Source organism: Aricia agestis, chromosome 20, assembly GCF_905147365.1.
Source record: "Aricia agestis chromosome 20, ilAriAges1.1, whole genome shotgun sequence".
Classification (NCBI taxonomy): Eukaryota; Metazoa; Arthropoda; class Insecta; order Lepidoptera; family Lycaenidae; genus Aricia; species Aricia agestis.
In genome coordinates, this window is record NC_056425.1 from 7,096,265 (window position 1) to 7,117,679 (window position 21,415).

The following is a 21,415-nucleotide window of genomic DNA, read 5'->3' on the forward strand; positions in this document are numbered from 1 at the left end:
TGAGGTCCAATCCCCTACCCTATTCCATTCCCTACCCTCCCCTATTTCATTCCCTTGCCATCCCTACCCTCCCCTATTACCTTATTCCCTCTTAAAGGCCGGCAACGCACCTGCAGCTCTTCTGATGCTGCGAGTGTCCATGGGCGACGGAAGTTGCTTTCCATCAGGTGACCCGTTTGCTCGTTTGCTCCCTTATTTCATAAAAAAGAGGTTGAAAATCACTGCAATATGTTGTCATTGTCTATCAAGCGCCTTTTCCAATTTGACAGATAGGGACAAAAATTGAATAGCGCATCGTTTAAATATTCTTATTAGTAAAGGTAGCATTCTGATCAAGACGACCGCGACGCGAGACCGCGACCCACTGCTTTATATGAATTAATAGGAAGCACTGACGGATGCAAGCGACCGAGTCGCACGACGTGTGGGCGTGGCCTGCCGGTGACTTGCGTCGCGCGACCCAGTCGCTCACACGGCAGTGCCGTGGCGAGCCGCGAGACCATAAAGGTAATATACCTAGCGGAATAGAGAAGAAAAGAGACGTGTGATACATGACAGCAGCACTCTTTTTTGACGTCCAGTCGGCACGTGCCGCACGTTGACAATTTAATCTCATAGAATTCATGTTCAATCATGCTTGTGTAAGTGTATACGTACACATATTTTTCACACAGATGAAAACCAATTTTGGTTTCGTTTGACAGCTCGAGATTTGCTCTATTCCGCTAGGTATATTAACTTTATGGGCGCGACAGATACAAAATGACCGTGTTTTCTTCTCACGAAGACGAAATATTAATTACTTTCGTATGGGTCGCGCGACTCGGTCGCGTAGATTCGTAGGTAGCTGTCGCACCGCGACGTGCGATCTGTTGCCGGTCGCGGTCGTCTTGATCCGAATGATACCTTAAAAGAGCTGCTAGTAATCGATGTAACTGCTTCGCCCGAAAATTGCTAGTGTGATAAGGCGCTTAGGGGATCTCCTGTGTGGCCAAATATTTTGTGAATTGTTGTGAACCGAATATAATGCACGTCGACCTTGAAAATATATTTGCCTGGTGCGTTTGTACAGCTGTTCCGGTTAATGCCGCTAAGGCTCACTACCCGCCTACACGCCGCGGAATGGAACGGAAGCAACTTTTTGCAACGAAACTGTACATAGCACAATGAACTTTATAACAACACAAATTGAATACAAGCCAAAAAATTGTACGCGCGTCTTCTGCGGAATTCTCGTGCGCATGAGGCGAAATTGACTCTTCCATTCCGTTCCATTCCGCGGCGATGTAAATTGAGCCTTACAAGTTAGAGCGTTTTAAGGTTTGGTCGTGCCAAAAAACGCGTTTAGAAACAAAGGCTCAGCAGAGTGGCATAAGACTAGCATTAAAAAAACTTACACTTTGGGTATACTATACTATACTGGGCCCGTACCACGACACGGTTTTGAGACTCAATCGTACGACAATTTTGCGTCCTACTCTAACAAACGTGAAATGACGTTGTTAGAGCAGGACGCGGCATTCTCGTCCGATTGTTTGAGTCTCAAAACGGTCTCGTAGTAGGCCTACTGGTTCGTCCTTGTCTGACAAGACACTTTTCCTACGTATCAGACGAGGACGAACATTGTATACATCCATATAACATATCAGATATCCGATGTGTAAGTATACTTTTATAATTATGGGTTAGAATAAATTTAAATCGTCATAGTGCATTATTTTTGGCTGAATATTATATTAAAGACTATAATATGTTCATTTAAAAGACTTTTAGTAATTAGATGTTTGTTAAGGATATGATATTTTAAATAAAGACAAGTTACGCGAGAAATAAATCTTTTATTAACATTAAAATGACTACTTATTCTTTTTCTAAAGTTGGTTTCTTTCTATCCATCTGTGACTTTGCCCTTTCTCTCTCTTCATCGTCCGAGTAATATTCTGCTAAATCTTCTTCTAATGGCACGGGTTGGCCCGCTAGAGTTGTGCCTTTTTCTGTCAAGTTCAGTTTGTATAGGGGGTCATCATACATGATTTCTGGAACTATTGGCTCCCCGTGTGCCACTTGTCTGCTGTTACCTGATACCGTTGAATATATTGACATAGCCTGAAATATTAAAGTTTGTTTAAGAAAATGATATAATAATGATTGAGTGCAAGTTTAAAGTTATATGGTTAGAATAATTATTATTTGTAGACAAAATACGTTTAAATGGTAGTTTAACTTATTTGTGGACGTGATATGAGTGCATGTGAGTAGTACTCAGTACACACGACCATAAAGTTAATATACCTAGCGGAATAGAGCAACAATCTCGAGCTGTCAAACGAAACCAAAACTGGTTTTCATCTGTGTGAAAAATATGTGTACGTATACACTTACACAAGCATGATTGAACATGAATTCTATGAGATTAAATTGTCAACGTGCGGCACGTGCCGACTGGGCGTCAAAAAAAGAGTGCTGCTGTCATGTAACACACGTCTCTTAGTACCACGCAGTGTTACTGATAGTAACATCTCTCTTGCTCAGGCCTTTGTTTCTCTATTCCGCTAGGTATATTAACTTTATGCACACGACACAACTGACTGTATGTATATTGTATGATATACTCAAATATAAAAGTATTTATAAGTAAAATATCTTAGATTAGGGAGTTTTTAAAGCGTGCGTGAAAAATATATCACGTTTTATAAGTAGCGCCACATGTTAAACAAAACTCAAAGATAGGGAGGCAAAATACATTGGTAGATATCATTCCCATGCATAATAATAAATCTAATGTGAGGAGGATGCCAATATTTTTGTGCGAGTGTAGAGAGTTCAAGAATTATTCCTCTCTATCTGGATCAGACTTAAGACTTCAGTAGCTAGTATATTAATTTTTCGGTTACGGTGACCGGATTCATTGAAACCAAGGCCAGTTACGCAGGAGTAATTTTATATTGCCCCAGTGTGCGCACTGCGCAGCACTCTAGTCTATTCCTTTACTCTCATAACCCAGTGGGACGGAAGACACGACTGGCGAGAGATCAGGCGCAGGACCGACTTTTATATGCCCATCCAACGCATGGATCATCTTACTTGTCAGACAATCAGGTGATCAGCCTGCATTATCCTAACCAAACTCGGAAATAACATGTTTCCAACGCTGGGGTCGAACCCACGACCTCAAGAGCCACGCTCTAACCCACTGGACCGCGGAGGCGTAGTATAATATACTTGCCTGTGCTACTAAATTAGGAACGTCGCCAGCGTTCGATGGTAGTATGAGGGTGTTGTTAGTTCTAGCGAGCTTGTTGAATGCCGCTATGTACTGCTCCGCGATTGACAAGGACGCCGCATTCTTACTTTCCTGTTGACATAATTAAAATATATAATAACTTATGATATAATAACTTATGATGATATGCAAACTAATAAGAAACAACGGTATGTATGTTATTGATTGTACTGTATGTTCTTGGTGGAAATTCATGTTGAACACTAATAAAACACAATTTTTCGTGCACTTTTTCCACTATATTAAGATATTATTAAAACTTTTAACAAATTACACGACCGGTTTCGAAATAAATCATCATCAGTGGTATGTGTCTATCTGTTATCTTCTGAACTGGTGAACCGATTTGCATGAAAGGTATGTATAATTTAGAGCAGTGGTCCCCAACCTTTTTTTTGTCCCCAACCTTTTTTTCATGCGGGCGGCGGGCCACAAACATGTTTTGGTCTTGGTGTCGAGGGCCGCAACAAAAATTTTTTAGGGTTAAAAAATAACATTCTTCAAAATTTACGATTTAAAAGTGGAAAAAAATTTAACGACTATCACGTTACATTATTTTGCCGGTGGGCGTGAATTTCAAAATTGTTAAAACATCACGCGGGCCACCAAATAAAGTCCCGTCGGGCCACGGGTTGGGGATAGCGGTAAATCCGGAGAAACAATGTACAGACTTTGCGTGATAAACAAATTTCAACACAAGAAGAAAAAATATACATATTATACTCATAATAAATGAGGAAGTTTCTGTCTGTTACCTCTAAACTGCTGATTAGGATGAAAGGCATGCAATATGCATACCTACTTTAGAGAAAAAATGTACAAATTTTGCGTGATAAACCGGCAAAAAAAATGCAGATTAATGTGTTGTCTTTTTTTATACGAAAGTCACCTCAAAAGACACAATATGGAGCTATGTACAGACACAAAGAGTATTACGGCCAAGCCACACGACGTGGTGCGGCACCGCACCGGTGTCCGTCTCACCGGACTACCGGCCACACGGTGAGTGCGGCGCCGCAACGTTTTGCAATAGCTCTACCATTAGTTTAAAGCTATAGTATTTATCGGTACTCGATACCGACTACGTAAATATTTAGTATGGCAAATTTTACAACGCCTCTAGCGGTCACTTGCGGAACTAAAATCGCCATACTAAATATTTACGTAGCCGGTATCGAGTATCGATAAATACTATAGCTTTAAACTCATGGTAGAGCTACAGTACTGTAGCAGCGACGGACTCGAGCTCCACCACTACATACACCCCTCCCCGCCTCGTCTTCATTCCGGTGCGCGTGCGGTGCAGCGCCGTGTGCCATACCATACATTTTTATATGTAGGACACCGGAGCGGCACCGGTCGGGCGCAGTACCGGTGTGGCATGGTGCTTAGAGATATAAGATCATCATAATATGTATTATAAAATTAAGATGATGCCCGCAACTCTGTTGCGTCAAAGTTCGTTTATCGCGCGGGAACCGTACATTTTTTCGGGGTAAAATGTATCGTATGATTCTAGTAGGTAGGTAAACAATCGGATGAGAATGCCGCGCCTGCTCTAACAACGTCGTTTCTCATTTGTTGGAGTAGGACGCGGCGTTCTCGTACGATTATTTGAGTCTCAACACGGTTTCGTGGTACAGCCCCAGGACTCAAATTATCCACATACCATATTTCAGCAAAATCGATTCAGCAGTTTGGGTGTGAAGAGGTAACAGACAGACAGACACACTTTCGCATTTATAATATTAGTATGGATATACTGCTACAAACTGCAAACCTTCAAGAAGAAGGCCGGCAACGCACCTGCAGCTCTTCTAATGTTGCTAGTGTCCATGGGCGACGGTAGTTGCTTTCCATCAAGTGACTGGTTACCCATTTGCTCGTTTGCCCCCTTATTTTGTAGAAAAAAAAAATACAACTTACAGGCAGGGACAGTGCGCTGGCAATCATCTGGAGCCCCTTGGCCCGGGCCTGCGCCACCGCGAGCATCGCCTGCGCCTCACCAGACGCCTTGTTTATCTGCTCCTGCTTCTCAGCCTCTGGAAATTAAAATCGTATAATTCAGATGGTATAAATATATATAGCATGACTGGTGAGACATGTTCAATACTCGAAGACGTGATATTTGGCTATTATATTAGACTAGCTGTTGCCCGCGACTTCGTCCGCGTGGACTTCAGTTTATAGCGCGCGGTGTCAACAAAATTGGTGTCAAAAGCTTATTTAGCGTTACACAACTTAGCTGCATAATGCATTACACAACCTTAGCTTTGCCCAATGCCCATAAACTATTTATTATTGGTAGACTGTTTCTGATATCTATGTTGGTAGGTGAGTTATTTAATAACATGTACAACAATCGAAAGAATCGCAAATATTAACTCAACATGGTACCACCTCTTATAGAAATACATATGAGCAAGCGATAGCGCGATCTAGGCGACTCTTGGCGCCATCTGTTCCAGTTTTTGGAACTAACTTAATTTGAACAAATTTACGCATAAACACCCCCTTACAACCCCTTTTTCCAGTAAGAAGTAGCCTATGTCCTTTCTTTAGACTATCTGTGTACAAAATTTCATTACAATCGGTTCAGTAGTTTTGGCGCTGTTGTTTTTGAATTTGATATCTAAGTTGGTAGGTGAGTTATTAGTTAATAACGTGTACTTATAACAATCGAAAAACGCATTTCAATATGGTACCACCTCTTATAGAAATACGCATGAGCAAGCGATAGCGCGATCTAGGGGACTCTTGGTGCCATCTATTTTGAGTTTTTGGAACTAACTTAATTTGACCAAATTTACGAATTTTCACCCACTTACAACCCCTTTTTCCAGTTAAAAAGTAGCCTATGTCCTTTCTCAGGCTTTAGACTATCTGTGTACAAAATTTCATTACAATCGGTTCAGTAGTTTTGGCGTGAAAGCGAGACAGACAGACAGACAGAGATACTTTCGCATTTATAATATTATAGTATAGATAAACAAAAACATACTAACTAATAAGTATGATTAGTTCTATGTTACAATAAAGTAAAAATTAAAACGCCATCTGCTGAATCGTATTAGAACTAAAATGTTCATTGCATCGATATATTTCTGGATTTTTTATAATATTATACATAAAATATGTTTAAGATTTTTGAAATTTTATTTTAATACACATCCAAGAACCAGGAACATTGAAAACTTTTTGTTCCGCCTGCGGGACTCGAACCCAGGACCCCCGGGATGAGCGCTGGCCACGCACAATGCGAATTCATTTTCATTGCAATCGGTTCAGTAGTTTTGGCGTGAAAGCAAGACAGACAGACAGACAGACAGACAGACAGACAGAGATACTTTCGCATTTATAATATTAGTATGGATAAGCAAGAAGGAATATTTTGGTAGATTTTTCACACAATTATTAACACTTAATACGGTTCCCTTTTTTCTCTCATTAAATATAGCCTATATTCAGCAGAAATAGTGTGGATTAAAAAATATGCATTAATACTTCCATCGTGCATCGGCATCGTGGGTATCGCAGACACAATAGATCTTCAATTGTTATGCTGGCAGCCGGCTGCCGCTATTGGAGATTTATAGTTAAAGAAATTAATTAATTATAATAGCAATCAAAAATAATAGTCATTCAAAACTTATTTTAAAAAGTTCTAAAAATATTACTTTCGTAGTCATAACTTTTAAAGCTTTTTTGAAATTAGGATTATAATAATGAAGCACGATAGTCTATATCAAATCAATAAAGCAGCACCCGGCTGTCGCATAACTATTGAAAATCTATTGTGTCTGCGATTCCCACGATCGAGGTAATATTTACGTGGACTCTCCGGGCGAGTCTGTGGCACTGATAATAAAATATCTCCCCTACCGCACGCACACCCGCGCATCGCGCCTTGACGCCCAATTCGCAACGTGCAGCAGAAATCGTAATATTTTAATTTCGCCATAACATTAAAACCAAACGTCCAATTTTAATCATTCAAAGACCAAATATTATCTACATTAACTGTACTTAGTGATGAAATAATTTATTTTGATAAGGGTCAATAGCATGATTTAAATAAACGCATTTAAATATAGTCCAAAAAAAATTCTAGATTTTTTAATAAAAAAATGGTTATTGTGCCTCACTCAACAAAGATAGGTATAGTGTGTCGCGGACTTTTTTGTAGATATTTAAAAGATCTATAATTACTTGGAACATTTTATGCCTCTATCTTTTATAGTTTAGGCAGCGTACGCAAAATAAGTAACTTTTCTGGTTGATTTTTTAAACCTTGCGTCCGAAAATCCCAAATATCTTACGGAACCTTATATTTTTCCAAAATAAAAATTAGCCTATGTTCAGCAGAAATAATGCAGGATTCCAATGGTAAAAGAATTTTTCAAATCGGTCCAGTAGTTTCGGAGCCTATTCGACTCAAACAAACAAACAAACAAACAAACAAACAAAAAATCAAATCTTTCCTCTTTATAATAGTAGTGTAGATGAAATAAAATAATATAAAAAAAAAACTATATCAATTGATCACTGAGTAAATCCTAAAGTTAAATAATTATTTACCCAACGCATGGACACCGCGCGTGGGAAGGGTAGCGGCGCGGTGCTTCTTTGGGGGCGCACGCCGCCGCGCCGGCCGCATAGTATGCCTACTTGCCTAGCCGCGTAATTTACTTAGTGTCCATGATTTATTTATTTAATAATATATATAATGAGAATAATATAATAATAATTATAATGAGAATCGAGTACCGAGTACTCTCCTTAAGTATTGAACATGTCGACCAGCACTGCAGTCTGCACTGAGCTATCGAAGTTTTTTATGGGCCGTTTACATTCAGCCCTGTCGGGCAGGGAAGTGGGAACAGTCACTGGCGTTGCCACTCGTCATGCCGCTGCCGCTGCCCGTCGCGGCAAGTAGAGGGCTGAGTGTAAACGCTCACTCGCGTCGTTACTGCCGCAGTATTCAGCAGCTCTACCATGAGTTTAAAGCTAAGTATTTATCGATACTCGATACCGGCTACATAAATATTTAGTATGGCGATTTTAGTTCCGCAAGTAACCGCTGGAGGCGTTTTGCCATTTTTTGGCAATTTGCCATACTAAAAAAATACGGTAGTCGGTAACGAGTATCCATAAATACTATAGCTTTAAACTCATGGTAGAGCTACAGGGCGATATTGCCGGCAGCGCGAGGAGCGGCGGGAGTGGCTGAATATAAACATCGTAATAAGTGCATACATACAGGGTGCAATTAAACCAACCGGCCAAATTTTTTTAGGGCCTACGGCTTAGGTATCATTAGAAGAGTCCATACAACCAAAAAAATTGGGTGTTAATTTTTTTACAATAACATATTTTATCCCAATCAAATTCGTTGCTTAATGGTTACTTTGCACGAAATATGGCGCGACCGGCGCCTCTCGCCATTCACGCACGTAGGGAAAGAACGGGGTGATGCGTCATGTGGGGGGTGGTGACTGGTGCCAGGGCGGCGCTGTTATCAAAGAATGCGTAAGCGGGATAACGGCGCATGGCGCGTAGTGTTCATCATTTTGGTGTTTTTTAGGAAAACTTTCCAAAGCTATTTCTCAACATTTTAGTACTTTGTGATTATAAAAGAAAAAACCGGCCAAGTGCGAGTTGGCTCCCCCATGAAGGGTTCCGCAGCAACAATAAGGTTTATTTTTATGAAATTAAAAGGTTTTTGATTTATTTTTATGTTTCAGTTGATTTAATGTAAGTTAATTTAAGGATTACAATTTATGACGTATAAAAGAAACTACCAGCTAGATCTCGTTCAAACCAATTTTCATTGGTAGTTTTAATAGTAATATACATCATATATTTTTTCTAGACTTATCATGCGCCTACTTTAGAAATTAGAGGGGAAGGGGGGACACACATTTTACCACTTTGGAAGAGTCTCTCTCGCAAACTATTCAGGTTAGAAAAAATTGTATTAGAAACTTCAATATGATTTTTGAAGACCTATCCATAGATACCCCACACGCATAGGTTAGATGAAAAAAAATTTTTTTTGTTGGTTTAAGGTTTACCATTTATGACGTATAAAAAAAACTACTTGCTAGATTTCGTTCAAACCAATTTTCGTTGGTAGTTTTAATAGTAATATACATCATATTTTTTTTTTAGACTTATCATGCGCCTACTTTAGAAATTAGAGGGGGGGGGACACACATTTTACCACTTTGGAAGAGTCTCTCTCGCAAACTATTCAGGTTAGAAAAAAAATGTTTTTGAAACTTCAATATGATTTTTGAAGACCTATTCATAAATACCCCATACGCATAGGTTAGATGAAAAAAGTTTTTTTTTTGTTGGTTTAAGGTTTACCATTTATGACGTATAAAAAAAACTACTTGCTAGATTTCGTTCAAACCAATTTTCGTTATTAGTTTTTATAGCAATATAAATCATATATTTTTTTAGACTTATAATGCCCCTACTTTAGAAATTAGAGGGGGGGCGACACACTTTTTACCACTTTGGAAGAGTCTCTCTCGCAAACTATTCAGGTTAGAAAAAAATGATACTAGAAACCTCAATATGATTTTTTAAGACCTATCCATAGATACCCCACACACATAGCTTAAATGAATAATTTTTTTGTTTCAGTTGTACCTATAGGGACCCCTAAAATTTTTAATAATTTTTCCATTTTTGTATGAAAATCTTAATGCGGTTCACAGACTACGTCTACGTACCAAGTTTCAATAGTATAGCTCTTATAGTTTCGGAGAAAAGTGGCTGTGACATACGGACGGACATACAGACAGACAGACATGACGAATCTATAAGGGTTCCGTTTTTTGCCATTTGGCTACGGAACCCTAAAAATACGTGTATTTTTATTTTTAACAAGGATCAATATACACTGTGTTAGTGTAAACACCGTTTCAAGGAGAAACCATCAAACAAGCCAGTCAAAATGAACAACTTTTTCTATGAGAACAATGCTGAGAACTAAAAAAAAATTGCCATCTTCATAGTTCTAGGAATGACACAGACACACACGCGGCCACGCGGCCAAGCCATCCAACTGACCGCCACCGCCACCGCAGGCCGCGTCTGTCTGGGAGACGCTTTATTGCACCTTGTATGTACGACAGCTGAAATATAATGAGCTTCATTTTGACCGAGCATACCACCACACTCGGTCAGAACATCTTCATAGAAGAAAACAGTTAGATGAGTAATAGCGATCATCAACAGCGGTTCCAAGTCACATTTTATTTTACCTGAAGCTAATATTCGAGCCTGTCTCTTTCCCTCTGCAACATTGATATCGGCCGCTCTGACACCCTCGGACTCCAAAATGGCCGCTCGCTTCCGCCTCTCCGCTTCTACCTGCATCTGCATAGCTTCATGCACCCGAGTTGGCAGCTTTATGTCACCTGAAAATTTAAGGCATTGTGATTTAGTAAACGGTGGCTAGAAGGAGGTCTTGTTGCTATTTACTCGAGCAAGAGTATATAATTATTGCTACAGCGTTTGCACATTTACGCGATGCAGCGCGATAATATTCGTGCCGTGTGCGCGAGTGAAAGAGACAAATAGCTTTAAGGCTTAACACTGACCTCTATAATATACTGGACAGGCGATCGCTATCAATAAAATATTTCTATTTGAAAGTCGCCATATTGGCGCCGATTGCTATGTGAAAGCAGTAGTGAGAGTACTTGGAACTACTATTTTGCAAATGGCGGTTGTCATTTTCTATATAAGTTAGTTCACAGTACGCTCACCGCAGCGCTTCAAATTGGCATAAGAAATAGCTGTCATTTTGTACGGCATAGCCTGTCCAGTGTATTATAGAGGCCTTAAGCTAATGTAGGCACTCTAATGCAGGCCTATAATTTTAATTTATTTCAGAAGTAAAAGATTTATGAATAATATTATAATAAAAAAAAAATATATCAACTTATCACTGAGTAAATGTCGCTTAAAGTTAAATAATTATTATTTACCCAACGTATGGACACCGCGCGCGGGAAGGGTAGTGGCGCGGTGTTTCTTTGGTGGCGCACACCAGTATGCCTACTTGCCTAGCCGCGTAATTTACTTACTGCCGTACTCAGAGTGGAACATTAATTACTTAATTGTAATTAATTCAAAATTTTATCTGTCCCCCCATACATTATCTGTCAAAGTCTTCATTAAATTGAAGGTTAATCGTAATTAAATGTCTCTGAGTACGGCGGTTAGTGTCCATGATTCATTTATTTAAAGGGAAATTCGGACAAAAATAAAGAACCTAATTTTATTACATAATTATAATGAGAATTGAGTACAGAGTACTCTCCTTAAGTATTGAACATGTCTCACCAGTCATGTTGTATATAGGATACTAAATGCTTTATTTATAAGGGTTGAAACAATAAGCAATTTCTAGTTAATTAATATGTCTAAGATTAATTAAATAGTCATAATAATAATGGAAATATTATATTGATCCTTCACTAAGAAATTGAAGAACTTACGTATTTCATATCTCAAGCACGCAATACCCCACGCCTCACTGGCTTTGTTGATCACATCCACTATTTGCACATTCAATGACTCTCTCTCACGGAAGACTTTGTCCAACGAAATCTTTCCCAACTCCGATCTCATTGTAGTTTGTGCTAGTTGTGTTATGGCAAACTCTGGATCTTCCACACCATAGGAAGCTGAAATTAAGAAAATAAAATTTATAATAAATTAGTAATTACTAATAAGTTACAATCAGGTGTGATAATATACTAGGTTTTGTCAAAATCTATTACATAGTGTAATCTATACTAATATTATAATTAATGCGAAAGTATCTTGTAATGAAATTTTGTATACAGATAGTCTAAAGCCTGAGAAAGGGCATAGGCTACTTTTTTACTGGAAAAAAGGGTTGTAAGGGGGTGAAAATACGTAAATTTGTTCAAATTAAGTTAGTTCCAAAAGTTCATAATAGATGGCGCCGTGCGTTTCCTACATCGCGGTGACGCTTGCCCAGACTTCTTTCTATAAGAGGTGATATCATCTTATATTTAAGTACCGATTTATTTTTCGATTGTTATTACTTTTTACGTTATTAAATAACTCAGTACCTACTTTATCTATGCAGTGACGTAACCTTAAAAGTCAAACCTATCAATGATATAAATAGTTTATGGCTAAAGTTGTGTAATAGGGATGATGACAAGGTCAGAGATTAGCGAATTTTGTTAATAAAATAAAGAAATCACGGTAAAAAATAAGTGTTCCCAAAATTTCAGCTTGATAGCATTTGTATTTTTTTTGTTATGCGCCTTCAAAGTTCGATATTAAAGTCGAATTTTTTTTCAATTAAATTTCTTAATATTTGTATACAATTCGATAACTTGATGAAACCACTTTCATAAACGCAATATTTAATATACATGTCGAACAAAGTTGTCTTCCGATGCGTACAAACTACGAAAGACTGATGTCATACTTTCGTAGCACTTTGTGTGGAGCGTTTTGGGCAGGTCTTTTTTATGAGATATTTGAATTGTCATATCTTGGTGAATTTTTAAGCTATCAGAGTCATTCTTTCGACGATTTCAACGATTTCAACGAACAATTTCTATTTTTTAAGTGTCTTTCAATTACCGATAAGAAAAAAAAATAGTCATCATGCCTATTATGGGCCTAAATAAGCTTTAAAATTTGGCATAAAATATAGTTTAATTTAAAAAATGAAACATTATGTACACACTGCACAGCTGTTTTGATTTAAGAGGTACCAGGGTTTTTTTTATAAAAGCTTTTGACACCAATTTTGTTGACATCACGCACTATAAACTGAAGTCCACGCGGAGGAAGTCGTGGGCAACAGCTAGTAATAATTAATAAATAATTAATGAATTATATTTTGACAGTTGATTAATCCAAATTGAATTTAAAATTTGGTTTCACAACTATGTCACTGTATTTTACTACAGGTTTAAAATACACAAGCTATTTTAATTTATTTTAACCCATCAATTCCCAAGAGGCAGCCAGCTGCCGCATACCAATTGAAAATCTGTTGTGTCTGTTGTACTCATAACCCACGATGGAGGTGCTACCAAGACCTTTAAAGATCATACATTTTTTTCATCATACAGTGTTGAGGCACTGCATTTCCGGTAAGCCACAATAAACAGAGGCAACCTTTTATATGGTGTCAAGAGACAAGACAGAACAAGCAAAATGAAAAGACTTACCTAAGTAAGGATCCACAATCCTCAGATACAAAACACCATCAATACTGAGTGTCACATTGTCTGATGTGATCGCACTCTGTTTTGGTACATCAATGGCAATTTCTTTGAGACTTTGAACATATTTAATCTTGTCAAATATTGGCCATAATAAATTCAGACCTGGTTCCAGTAGTCTATGGAATTTACCCATCCTCTCAACAATCCATGCCTGAGAAAAGAAGTACTAATTTATACCAAGCATTTTTCATACATTGTTGAAAATTATTTACGATGAAACTTCAATGAATTGCAAGTATAAAATTACATAAATAAATAAATAACAAAACTAACTTTATAAGTAAGGACTTTTCTTTATTTATCTATCTCTTACATAATATAATTTGCAAAGAAGCCATGCAGATGCTTTAAATTAATATTGAATATTGATGATGCAATTTTATAACACAAGTTATGCAAGTATTACATTAATGTTATTCCCTCGATTGTGGATTCATGGAAATATATTGTTTTCGCAGTCAGACTCTTGGGAGTTGAAGCATTAATCTGTTTTACAGGTAATGAAACCATGGCTATGGCGTATTTAATACATTTGAATAATATGTATTAGCTGAAGAATATTTTTTGGGTAGATATAGATTACTGAAGAATACATTAACACATTGTTGAGTATTTCTAAGATTAATAGTGTCATAAGAGTTTGCAATAGCTAAAAATAGCATTTAAAACATGTATAATTATTGCAAAATACTTATTATATTTCTCATGAGTTTATTTGTATGGAATTGTTTTACTAACCTCTTGCTGGGGAACAAACATAATAATTGTATTTATAGGTGTTGTAGATCGATTTCTTGTAGCTCCAGCGGTAATTCCGTAAAGTAAACGACCATCGTTTTGATGTTCAAGTTTAAATGCATTCTGAAACAATAGAAATGAATAAATAACACAAATAATACACATTCTTATTGGACTAGTGTTTACGTACCTTTACTATGGAAGTCTTCGATAAAAATAGCCTTGATCGGGAAAACATTATTTATAACTTATATTTTCTGCTCTAAAAATTATATAGTTAGTTTAATTTTAACGAAAACAAATCATTATTTTTGCAGAGAAAAACCGCACCGACCAAGTTTATGACAAAATTGTCAACGTGACAGTGACTGCTGTGTCACATAAAGTTGACAGCTCATTTTTTAAAGCTACCTTGTAAATGGCATAAACAATAGTTACTGTAGTTACGAAAATGTTGAATCAATAAAATGTTGTTTTATTTATATTCATTAATCCATATAAAACAAAATGGAGGCTACAGAAAATAAAACGAATACTCAATCTGAAAACTCTGTCGATAGTTCAAGCAATGAAAATAATATTCCCGCTCGTCTCAGACGCTTGAAAATCCAGCAGAATATACTTCAGAAAGGAATCAAGCATTTATATTCAAAATTGCTGGAATATGATTCTTCTATCGGAAATAATATTCTATGCGGCGATAATGATCACATATATTTCAAAAAAATCAAGAAAATGTTTACAGAAATTAAAAATTTATATGAGGAGATAAGATTTCTTACTGATGAAACAAATAAAGGCAAATCGTCGGGTAAATATTTTTAAAATAAACTTTATTTTTTTAAATGTTTGAATGATTAATCGAAAACTTAATCTTACCTCAACCATTCAGCCATTAACAAACGAAACCAAGGCAGGGGAGGCTAGAGACACTTGATCCTCCCTTTCTTTGCTTCCTTTCTATTTCCCAATCCTGATGAAAATTAAAACTGATTCTAAATAAAATTTTAAACTGATCTAAGTATTGAATTTCAGATATTGATGAAATACGAAAGAATATTCTCTTATTGGAAACGAAAATCAAGGAGCTCAAAAAATTTATGCAATCTGAATTAGAAACTCTGGGTAAAGAAGAATTATCATTGAATGTAAGAAGTCTGGCTTTATAGAAATGGAAATTCTATTCGTATTATATAATAATTATCAATGACATTCTACTTATACAGATATGTTACGTCCATACTATTTTCCGGCTTAAATCTCTTCCGAACAATTTTCAAATTCAAAATTGTAAACATTGACAAATTTGACAGATAAGTGAAACAAAAGATACGAAAAACCATTTACATAAAAGAGACAGTTCTATTTTTAAACACCGAATCGTATCGCTGTCTCTTTCTTCGCCTGAGCTATGATGAAAATTCGATTTTTTCCAGATTGTGCAAAAAAATAATTGAAAATGTAAATAATCGAGGTATTTACTGCAATCAAGACATGTGGTAAGAGATTCCATGTGTTTTGTTTACTTTCGAGTCATAATTGGTACATTTTCGAAAACGCACGACGTCATTTTCAATTTATTTAGGTAAGACAGGACGCGGCACGTTCGTGACTGCGCTCGATGCAGACTAAATAACAGACGGCTCAATTGGGACGTATTTGAATCTTCACAACGCGCGCGGTAGTAACATATCTGATTTGAGTTTTTCATCATTGTAATTATGGTCTAATTTAGGTAATTATAAAATTATGGGTTATGCTAGTGCCAGGTCTACTGCGTAGTAGTCACAGAAATGGTGGTAGTAGTGTACGCGCCCTTACTATAAACAAAGTATTTTATAATTAGATATTATGCTGTGAAAATATTTTTTTCAGGATCAACAAAAACAAATCAATAATAGAAAAGTGAAGTCAGCAACAATAACAATTCCAAATAAAATTATTGCACCGAGTCCTGTGAAGGTCCTTATCCAATCTCCATTTAAATGTTTGGTAAGATTTTTGTAGAGCATTATAAAATAATTTTAACTGAATGTCATCGTGCAAGGGCCATTTGGCTCTGGCACGATTTTGCTCAATATAAAGCAATGGGATGTAGCCACTCATATTAAGATGAAACACATGCATCCTATCGCCTATATTTTATTTCTTATTATTGGTTTATGAAAAATTTTAATTAATATTACTTGCAGGAAGTCCAACAGTTTCAAGAATTTATGAAACATAATAAAAGATTCGGAGGGTGGAATCAATACGATCATAATCAGTTTATTCAAATTTGGAATGCCTATTACACCAGCGATCTAAACATTTCGCAAGGAATTGATATCAATAATTCTGAAATGTGTGATCATCTTATTCAAGACCTAATGACAAAAATAATAGGTATGGCAATCCTCGTATTGCGTTACAATTTTCAAGAGTGTCATTATGGCGTAATAATGATTCTATAATGGTTACAATTGCGCTGTCTACGTACTTATTTTTTTTATATTATAGGTACTAATCGAGAAGACATAATTTCGCACATTCAGTGGTACACACAGTATTTAAAATTGTATACGTGCCAGAAGAAAGCTGTTCAAAAGTGGAAAGAAAATAGAAATAAGATCAAAAAGTATAACAAAGGAAATGTGCGTATTTTGATTTATTAACTCGCTCTTTTTGGTCAATCTACTTTTATGGTGTGGTGCATAATCTCATTATTTCCTATAATTTTTAATTGCAGAATCGAAACGAAAGGAGAGTAAAATCGAGGTATGATGTGGAAGCTAACCCTCAACGATCTACATCAATAAGCAGTAAGTACCAAGTTTATAATATTGTACTGTGAAGACGCTAAAGTTAAATAACTGCTTATTGTTACCATATTTTTGTACATACATTTATTTAAAAGAGACAAGAGTTCGTTATCAAAGTAAACAATATAAACAAAACTTATTATAATATGAACCTTTTTTATACCTAACAGAAACTAGATTGAAATTAATACAAATAATATAAGATGATAATATCACAATATTATCCATTATATCGTCCAGGATGGCAGCAATTTAAACAATCTTCCAATTCTTGCGGCATTGACAAACATCCTTCCTATTGTTGCTCAGATGCTGTTTAGAATACTTGTGATTCCAAATATTACACCAGATTCCTTAGTTTATACATTTTAAAGCGAAATCAGAGCAAATATTATATAGCATACCTACCCTAACATTCGATGGCTATAAAAAAGTAAAAACTATTTCTTAGGAAAAACAGTATAATATACTCATTATTATTTATTGCACTTACATGCTGTATTTATTACCTTTGTGGTCAGACCAAATAAAAAGTATTTTTATTTGGTCTGAGCCTTTGCATGGCTTTATAATGTATATTTCGGTCTTTGAGCGTAACATATACATAATCAATAATCATCGATAATTATAAACATATAATACTTGTTTTCAGGTGATGATTCTTTATTTTGGGATGTTCCCGCAAGTAGTGAAAAGAGGTAGGTACCTATAAGTTTTCGATCGCGCAACAACGCCTGAGTCTTGAGCTGACAGTAAAATATTATATCGTCTCTTAAAATATGCCATTTAACATGAAATACTTTCTCATTTAATGAGGACGGGGGAGATAAATGAATATTATTAAACAAAATACATTTACTATGTCGCGATCGGAACCGGACCGCATGGAATTTTCGCGTTTCGTAACTTCCTACTAATTTGTTTGATTCTATGTGCATTGGATCGTCTAAAATCTGTCCACATTTTAAGTAAGGGCTGTCTATGAAATTTATAAAAATATGTAAATACAAAATATAACGTGACAATGCATACCGCCCGATTCCGATGCAGTTTGCACACATCTTTACACTCATATTATCTATTTATTTTAACAAACGCCTTCGTGGTCCAGTGGCTTAGACTTTAGAGCGTCGCGTCGCTCTTGACTCGGAGGTCGTGGGTTCGAATCCCGCGTTGGAAACATATTATTTCCAAGTTTGGTTAGGACAATGCAGTCTGATCACCTGATTATCTGACAAGTAAGATGATCCATGCGTCGGATGGGCATATAAAAGTCGGTCCTGCGCCTGATCTGAGATCTCCCGCCAGTCGTGTCGGTCGTCCGTCTCACTGGGGCCCGGGCTATGGGAGTAAAGGAATAGAGAGTGCTCTTGTGTACTGCGCACACACCTGGGCACTATAAAATAACTCCTGCGTAACTTGCTTGGTTTCGATGAAAGCGGCCACCGTCACCGAAACCGGTTTGGCAGTTATTATTATTTATTATAATTGCAGTTCCGAAGACATTGGAGACAAGGATAAAATACAAACGATAGCGCCTTACAAGTCGAGACTAATGGAACCTACAAAGCAATGGCTGTATAGATGTAACAATGAAAATGACGCTAGAGCTGCTTGCAACATTGAAACCGTAAAAAAATTGTAAGTATGTATTCACCATGGAATTAATATGTACTACGTACGTAGTACATATTAATCCCATGGTATTCACAAGTCGTAACTGGCAACACACAACCACAAGAGCTGAATATATATATTTTTAATTTTGCTTTTGACAATTTTTTATCAAAATATAAACATCATCTATGTAGTTTTTTTATACGTGGGAGAGCCATGCTTCGGCACGAATGGGCCGGCTCGACCGGAGAAATACCACGTTCTCACAGAAAACCGGCGTGAAACAGCGCTTGCGCTGTGTTTCGCCGAGTGAGTGAGTTTACCGGAGGCCCAATCCCCTACCCTATTCCCTTCCCTACCCTCCCCTATTCCCTTCCCTTCCCTCCCTATTCCCTCTTAAAAGGCCGGCAACGCACTTGCAGCTCTTCTGATGCTGCGAGTGTCTATGGGCGACGGAAGTTGCTTTCCATCAGGTGACCCGTTTGCTCGTTTGCCCCCTTATTACATTTAAAAAAAAAAGAAAAAAAAGTTCATAAATGTACCAAGGATCAAGTGTCCCTTTTCTCCCCATTGGCATATTTTGTATTAATAATTGATGATAGGTACTTATTTGGGTAATATTTTTAAATTATTGTTACAGGAGTATTCCCGCGTGGCGTATTGGACTGCAAAATTAAACGATTCAGTAATTAAAGTACAAATACTTATATAAAATTTTTGTTGTAATTAACCTATACCTCTGTCTATTTTCTCTTATCGCTTAAACCATTAAACTTATTAAGATGAAATTTGGTATTGAGATTCATGCGTTCCCTGGGAATGGTCATTGTTGTAACCCACGATTAGCACAACATTCCTGCATCGCGCTATCGAAGTTTTCTAACGGCCGTTCCCAATATTTAATCTATCTCTGGTTTTGCCCTACAAGAGATAGGAATAGCTCACATTAGACATTAGAGACATATATTTTATGTCAATTGTGAGCTATTTCTATCTCTAGTAGGGCAAAACCAGAGATAGATCAAATATTGGGAACAGCCGTAAGTGCGTCGGTATCTTATATCTTTAAACAAGCAATTCTTGTTGTATTGGTTTCGGGGGCGATAAATCGATCTAGCTAGGAATCATTTTTAGAAAATGACATTTTATTCGTGTTTTATCGAATACCGAGCAAAGCTCGGTCAAATAGCTAGTATATATATTAAACGACAGCTGAAATGTATCACGTGGGCCAGGCCTGAGTCGACCGAGCTGCTGGCCGATTGCAAGTGAATACAAAAAGTGGCACTTTCCGTTACTCACTCCTCCGTTTCGTTACTAACTCAGTTATTAACTCACAAATGTACGATACAGAATCGGCCAGCAGAACACCTCGATCGGTTGGAAGATCCTCCTTTGTGGCCATTACGCATATCCCCACAGTCATCATTAATCAATAATCATAGGTTAGTATTCGTTGCAAAAAATGTACAGCTGTCCATACCTATTATAATATTATGATTTATGAATATGGTACCATCGAGGAAATTGATTCTTAGGCAGTTGATTGTCAGTCGACAGACCAACGTCATTTGGTCGGATCATGGAAAGTTAATAATTCGTAGTAATAATTAATGTGTTTTTATGAACGAATCATGGATTTAAATACAAGTGATTGGACTCTACTAGTCATTGGACAGAACTCAAAAACACTATATTTTGTTAAGGTTGCTTTAAAAAGTAAAAACGGCCTGTGTTTCTTTAAAATCAGGCGTTTATTACTTTAAAAATAGATACCGTAATAAACATTGTGTTTTTGTGCTTTGTCCAACGACTGGTACTGTCCAGTGTCCAATCACTTGTCGTTTTATATGGTTTTATCCGTAACTAATAATGCATAGACCAACAAAGAGTGCGAGAGAGAAGAAAATCCTTTATGGAATTATAACAAGATGAAAAGAGAGAGGCAGTCTAATGAAAATTGTAACAACTTTTATTTGACAGGTCGTCAAAAGTCGTCAATCGTTTTTATGCCCTTTCGGTATTTGCAATTTATTATTTAAATCGTATGTTATTTTTAACAAATACTATTATATATAACAATAATAACTTGTGCTGTGAGTGATTGCAGTGTAAATCATAGGAATAATCCTGAAAAATATACATTTCACCCGTAATTAATCTGTATATATTCTGTCTTTAGCTCTCTATTTCAAATAAAATATTGTGAATTCTCCCTTTTACTTTCATATTTTGCGTAACTAAAGTTACTATTGTTCTTATATTACACAAATTTTGAATAAAAATTTTTCATTAAAATTTTTTACATATACGCTAGTGCTTGAATCAAATTTATCGATATGCTTATCGATATTTTACAATAACATAAAACTAAAATAAAAATCATTATCCTTTATATTTATCACCTTAAAAAGGACATATTATCTTATTTTAACGATTATTTTTAAGTAATAATTATCTTTTGACATACCTAGTATAAAATCAAGGTTTCACAGATCAGTCACTTGAATCTAATACTCATTGAATGCAGCTTTCAATAATATAATAGACAGTAATTCTTTGACAGAATAGGTATAAGTGCAACTTATATTATACTTAATAGGACTGGTACCGACTTCAAAATTATGAAGATTGAGAACAGAAATACCGAATACAGGATAAGGATTATTTAATAA

General features: G+C 36.5%; 2 protein-coding genes across 2 annotated transcripts; one reads left to right on the plus strand and one right to left on the minus strand.

Moving 5' to 3' along the window:
• Positions 1-1,818: 1,818 nt before the first annotated feature.
• Positions 1,819-14,653, minus strand: LOC121737335 (stomatin-like protein 2, mitochondrial). Its single transcript, XM_042128992.1, has 8 exons — positions 14,513-14,653; positions 14,323-14,445; positions 13,528-13,735; positions 11,803-11,991; positions 10,561-10,716; positions 5,210-5,325; positions 3,227-3,355; positions 1,819-2,106 (listed from the first exon to the last, which is right to left on the minus strand). Exons 1-8 carry the CDS (start codon positions 14,558-14,560, stop codon positions 1,861-1,863), a joined length of 1,215 nt encoding a protein of 404 aa, XP_041984926.1. The 5' UTR covers positions 14,561-14,653; the 3' UTR covers positions 1,819-1,860.
• A 177-nt stretch (positions 14,654-14,830) lies between these two features.
• LOC121737340 (coiled-coil domain-containing protein 112-like) lies at positions 14,831-19,423 on the plus strand. The gene is made up of 9 exons (XM_042129004.1): positions 14,831-15,133; positions 15,358-15,470; positions 16,198-16,314; positions 16,515-16,707; positions 16,822-16,955; positions 17,051-17,123; positions 17,776-17,821; positions 18,618-18,764; positions 19,381-19,423. Exons 1-9 carry the CDS (start codon positions 15,058-15,060, stop codon positions 19,415-19,417), a joined length of 936 nt encoding a protein of 311 aa, XP_041984938.1. The 5' UTR covers positions 14,831-15,057; the 3' UTR covers positions 19,418-19,423.
• Positions 19,424-21,415: the final 1,992 nt, after the last annotated feature.

Excerpts from the sequence above, each read along its gene's own strand:
- LOC121737340 (XM_042129004.1), top strand. The coding sequence starts at position 15,058 with ATGTTTACAGAAATTAAAAATTTATATGAGGAGATAAGATTTCTTACT. Across the intron at positions 16,708-16,821 it reads CCTAATGACAAAAATAATAG|GTACTAATCGAGAAGACATA; the intron begins GTATGGCAATCC and ends TTTATATTATAG. Across the intron at positions 18,765-19,380 it reads ATTGAAACCGTAAAAAAATT|GAGTATTCCCGCGTGGCGTA; the intron begins GTAAGTATGTAT and ends TTATTGTTACAG.
- LOC121737335 (XM_042128992.1), bottom strand. The coding sequence starts at position 14,560 with ATGTTTTCCCGATCAAGGCTATTTTTATCGAAGACTTCCATAGTAAAG. Across the intron at positions 14,446-14,512 it reads CGAAGACTTCCATAGTAAAG|AATGCATTTAAACTTGAACA; the intron begins GTACGTAAACAC and ends CTATTGTTTCAG. Across the intron at positions 5,326-10,560 it reads GGCTCGAATATTAGCTTCAG|AGGCTGAGAAGCAGGAGCAG; the intron begins GTAAAATAAAAT and ends TTTAATTTCCAG.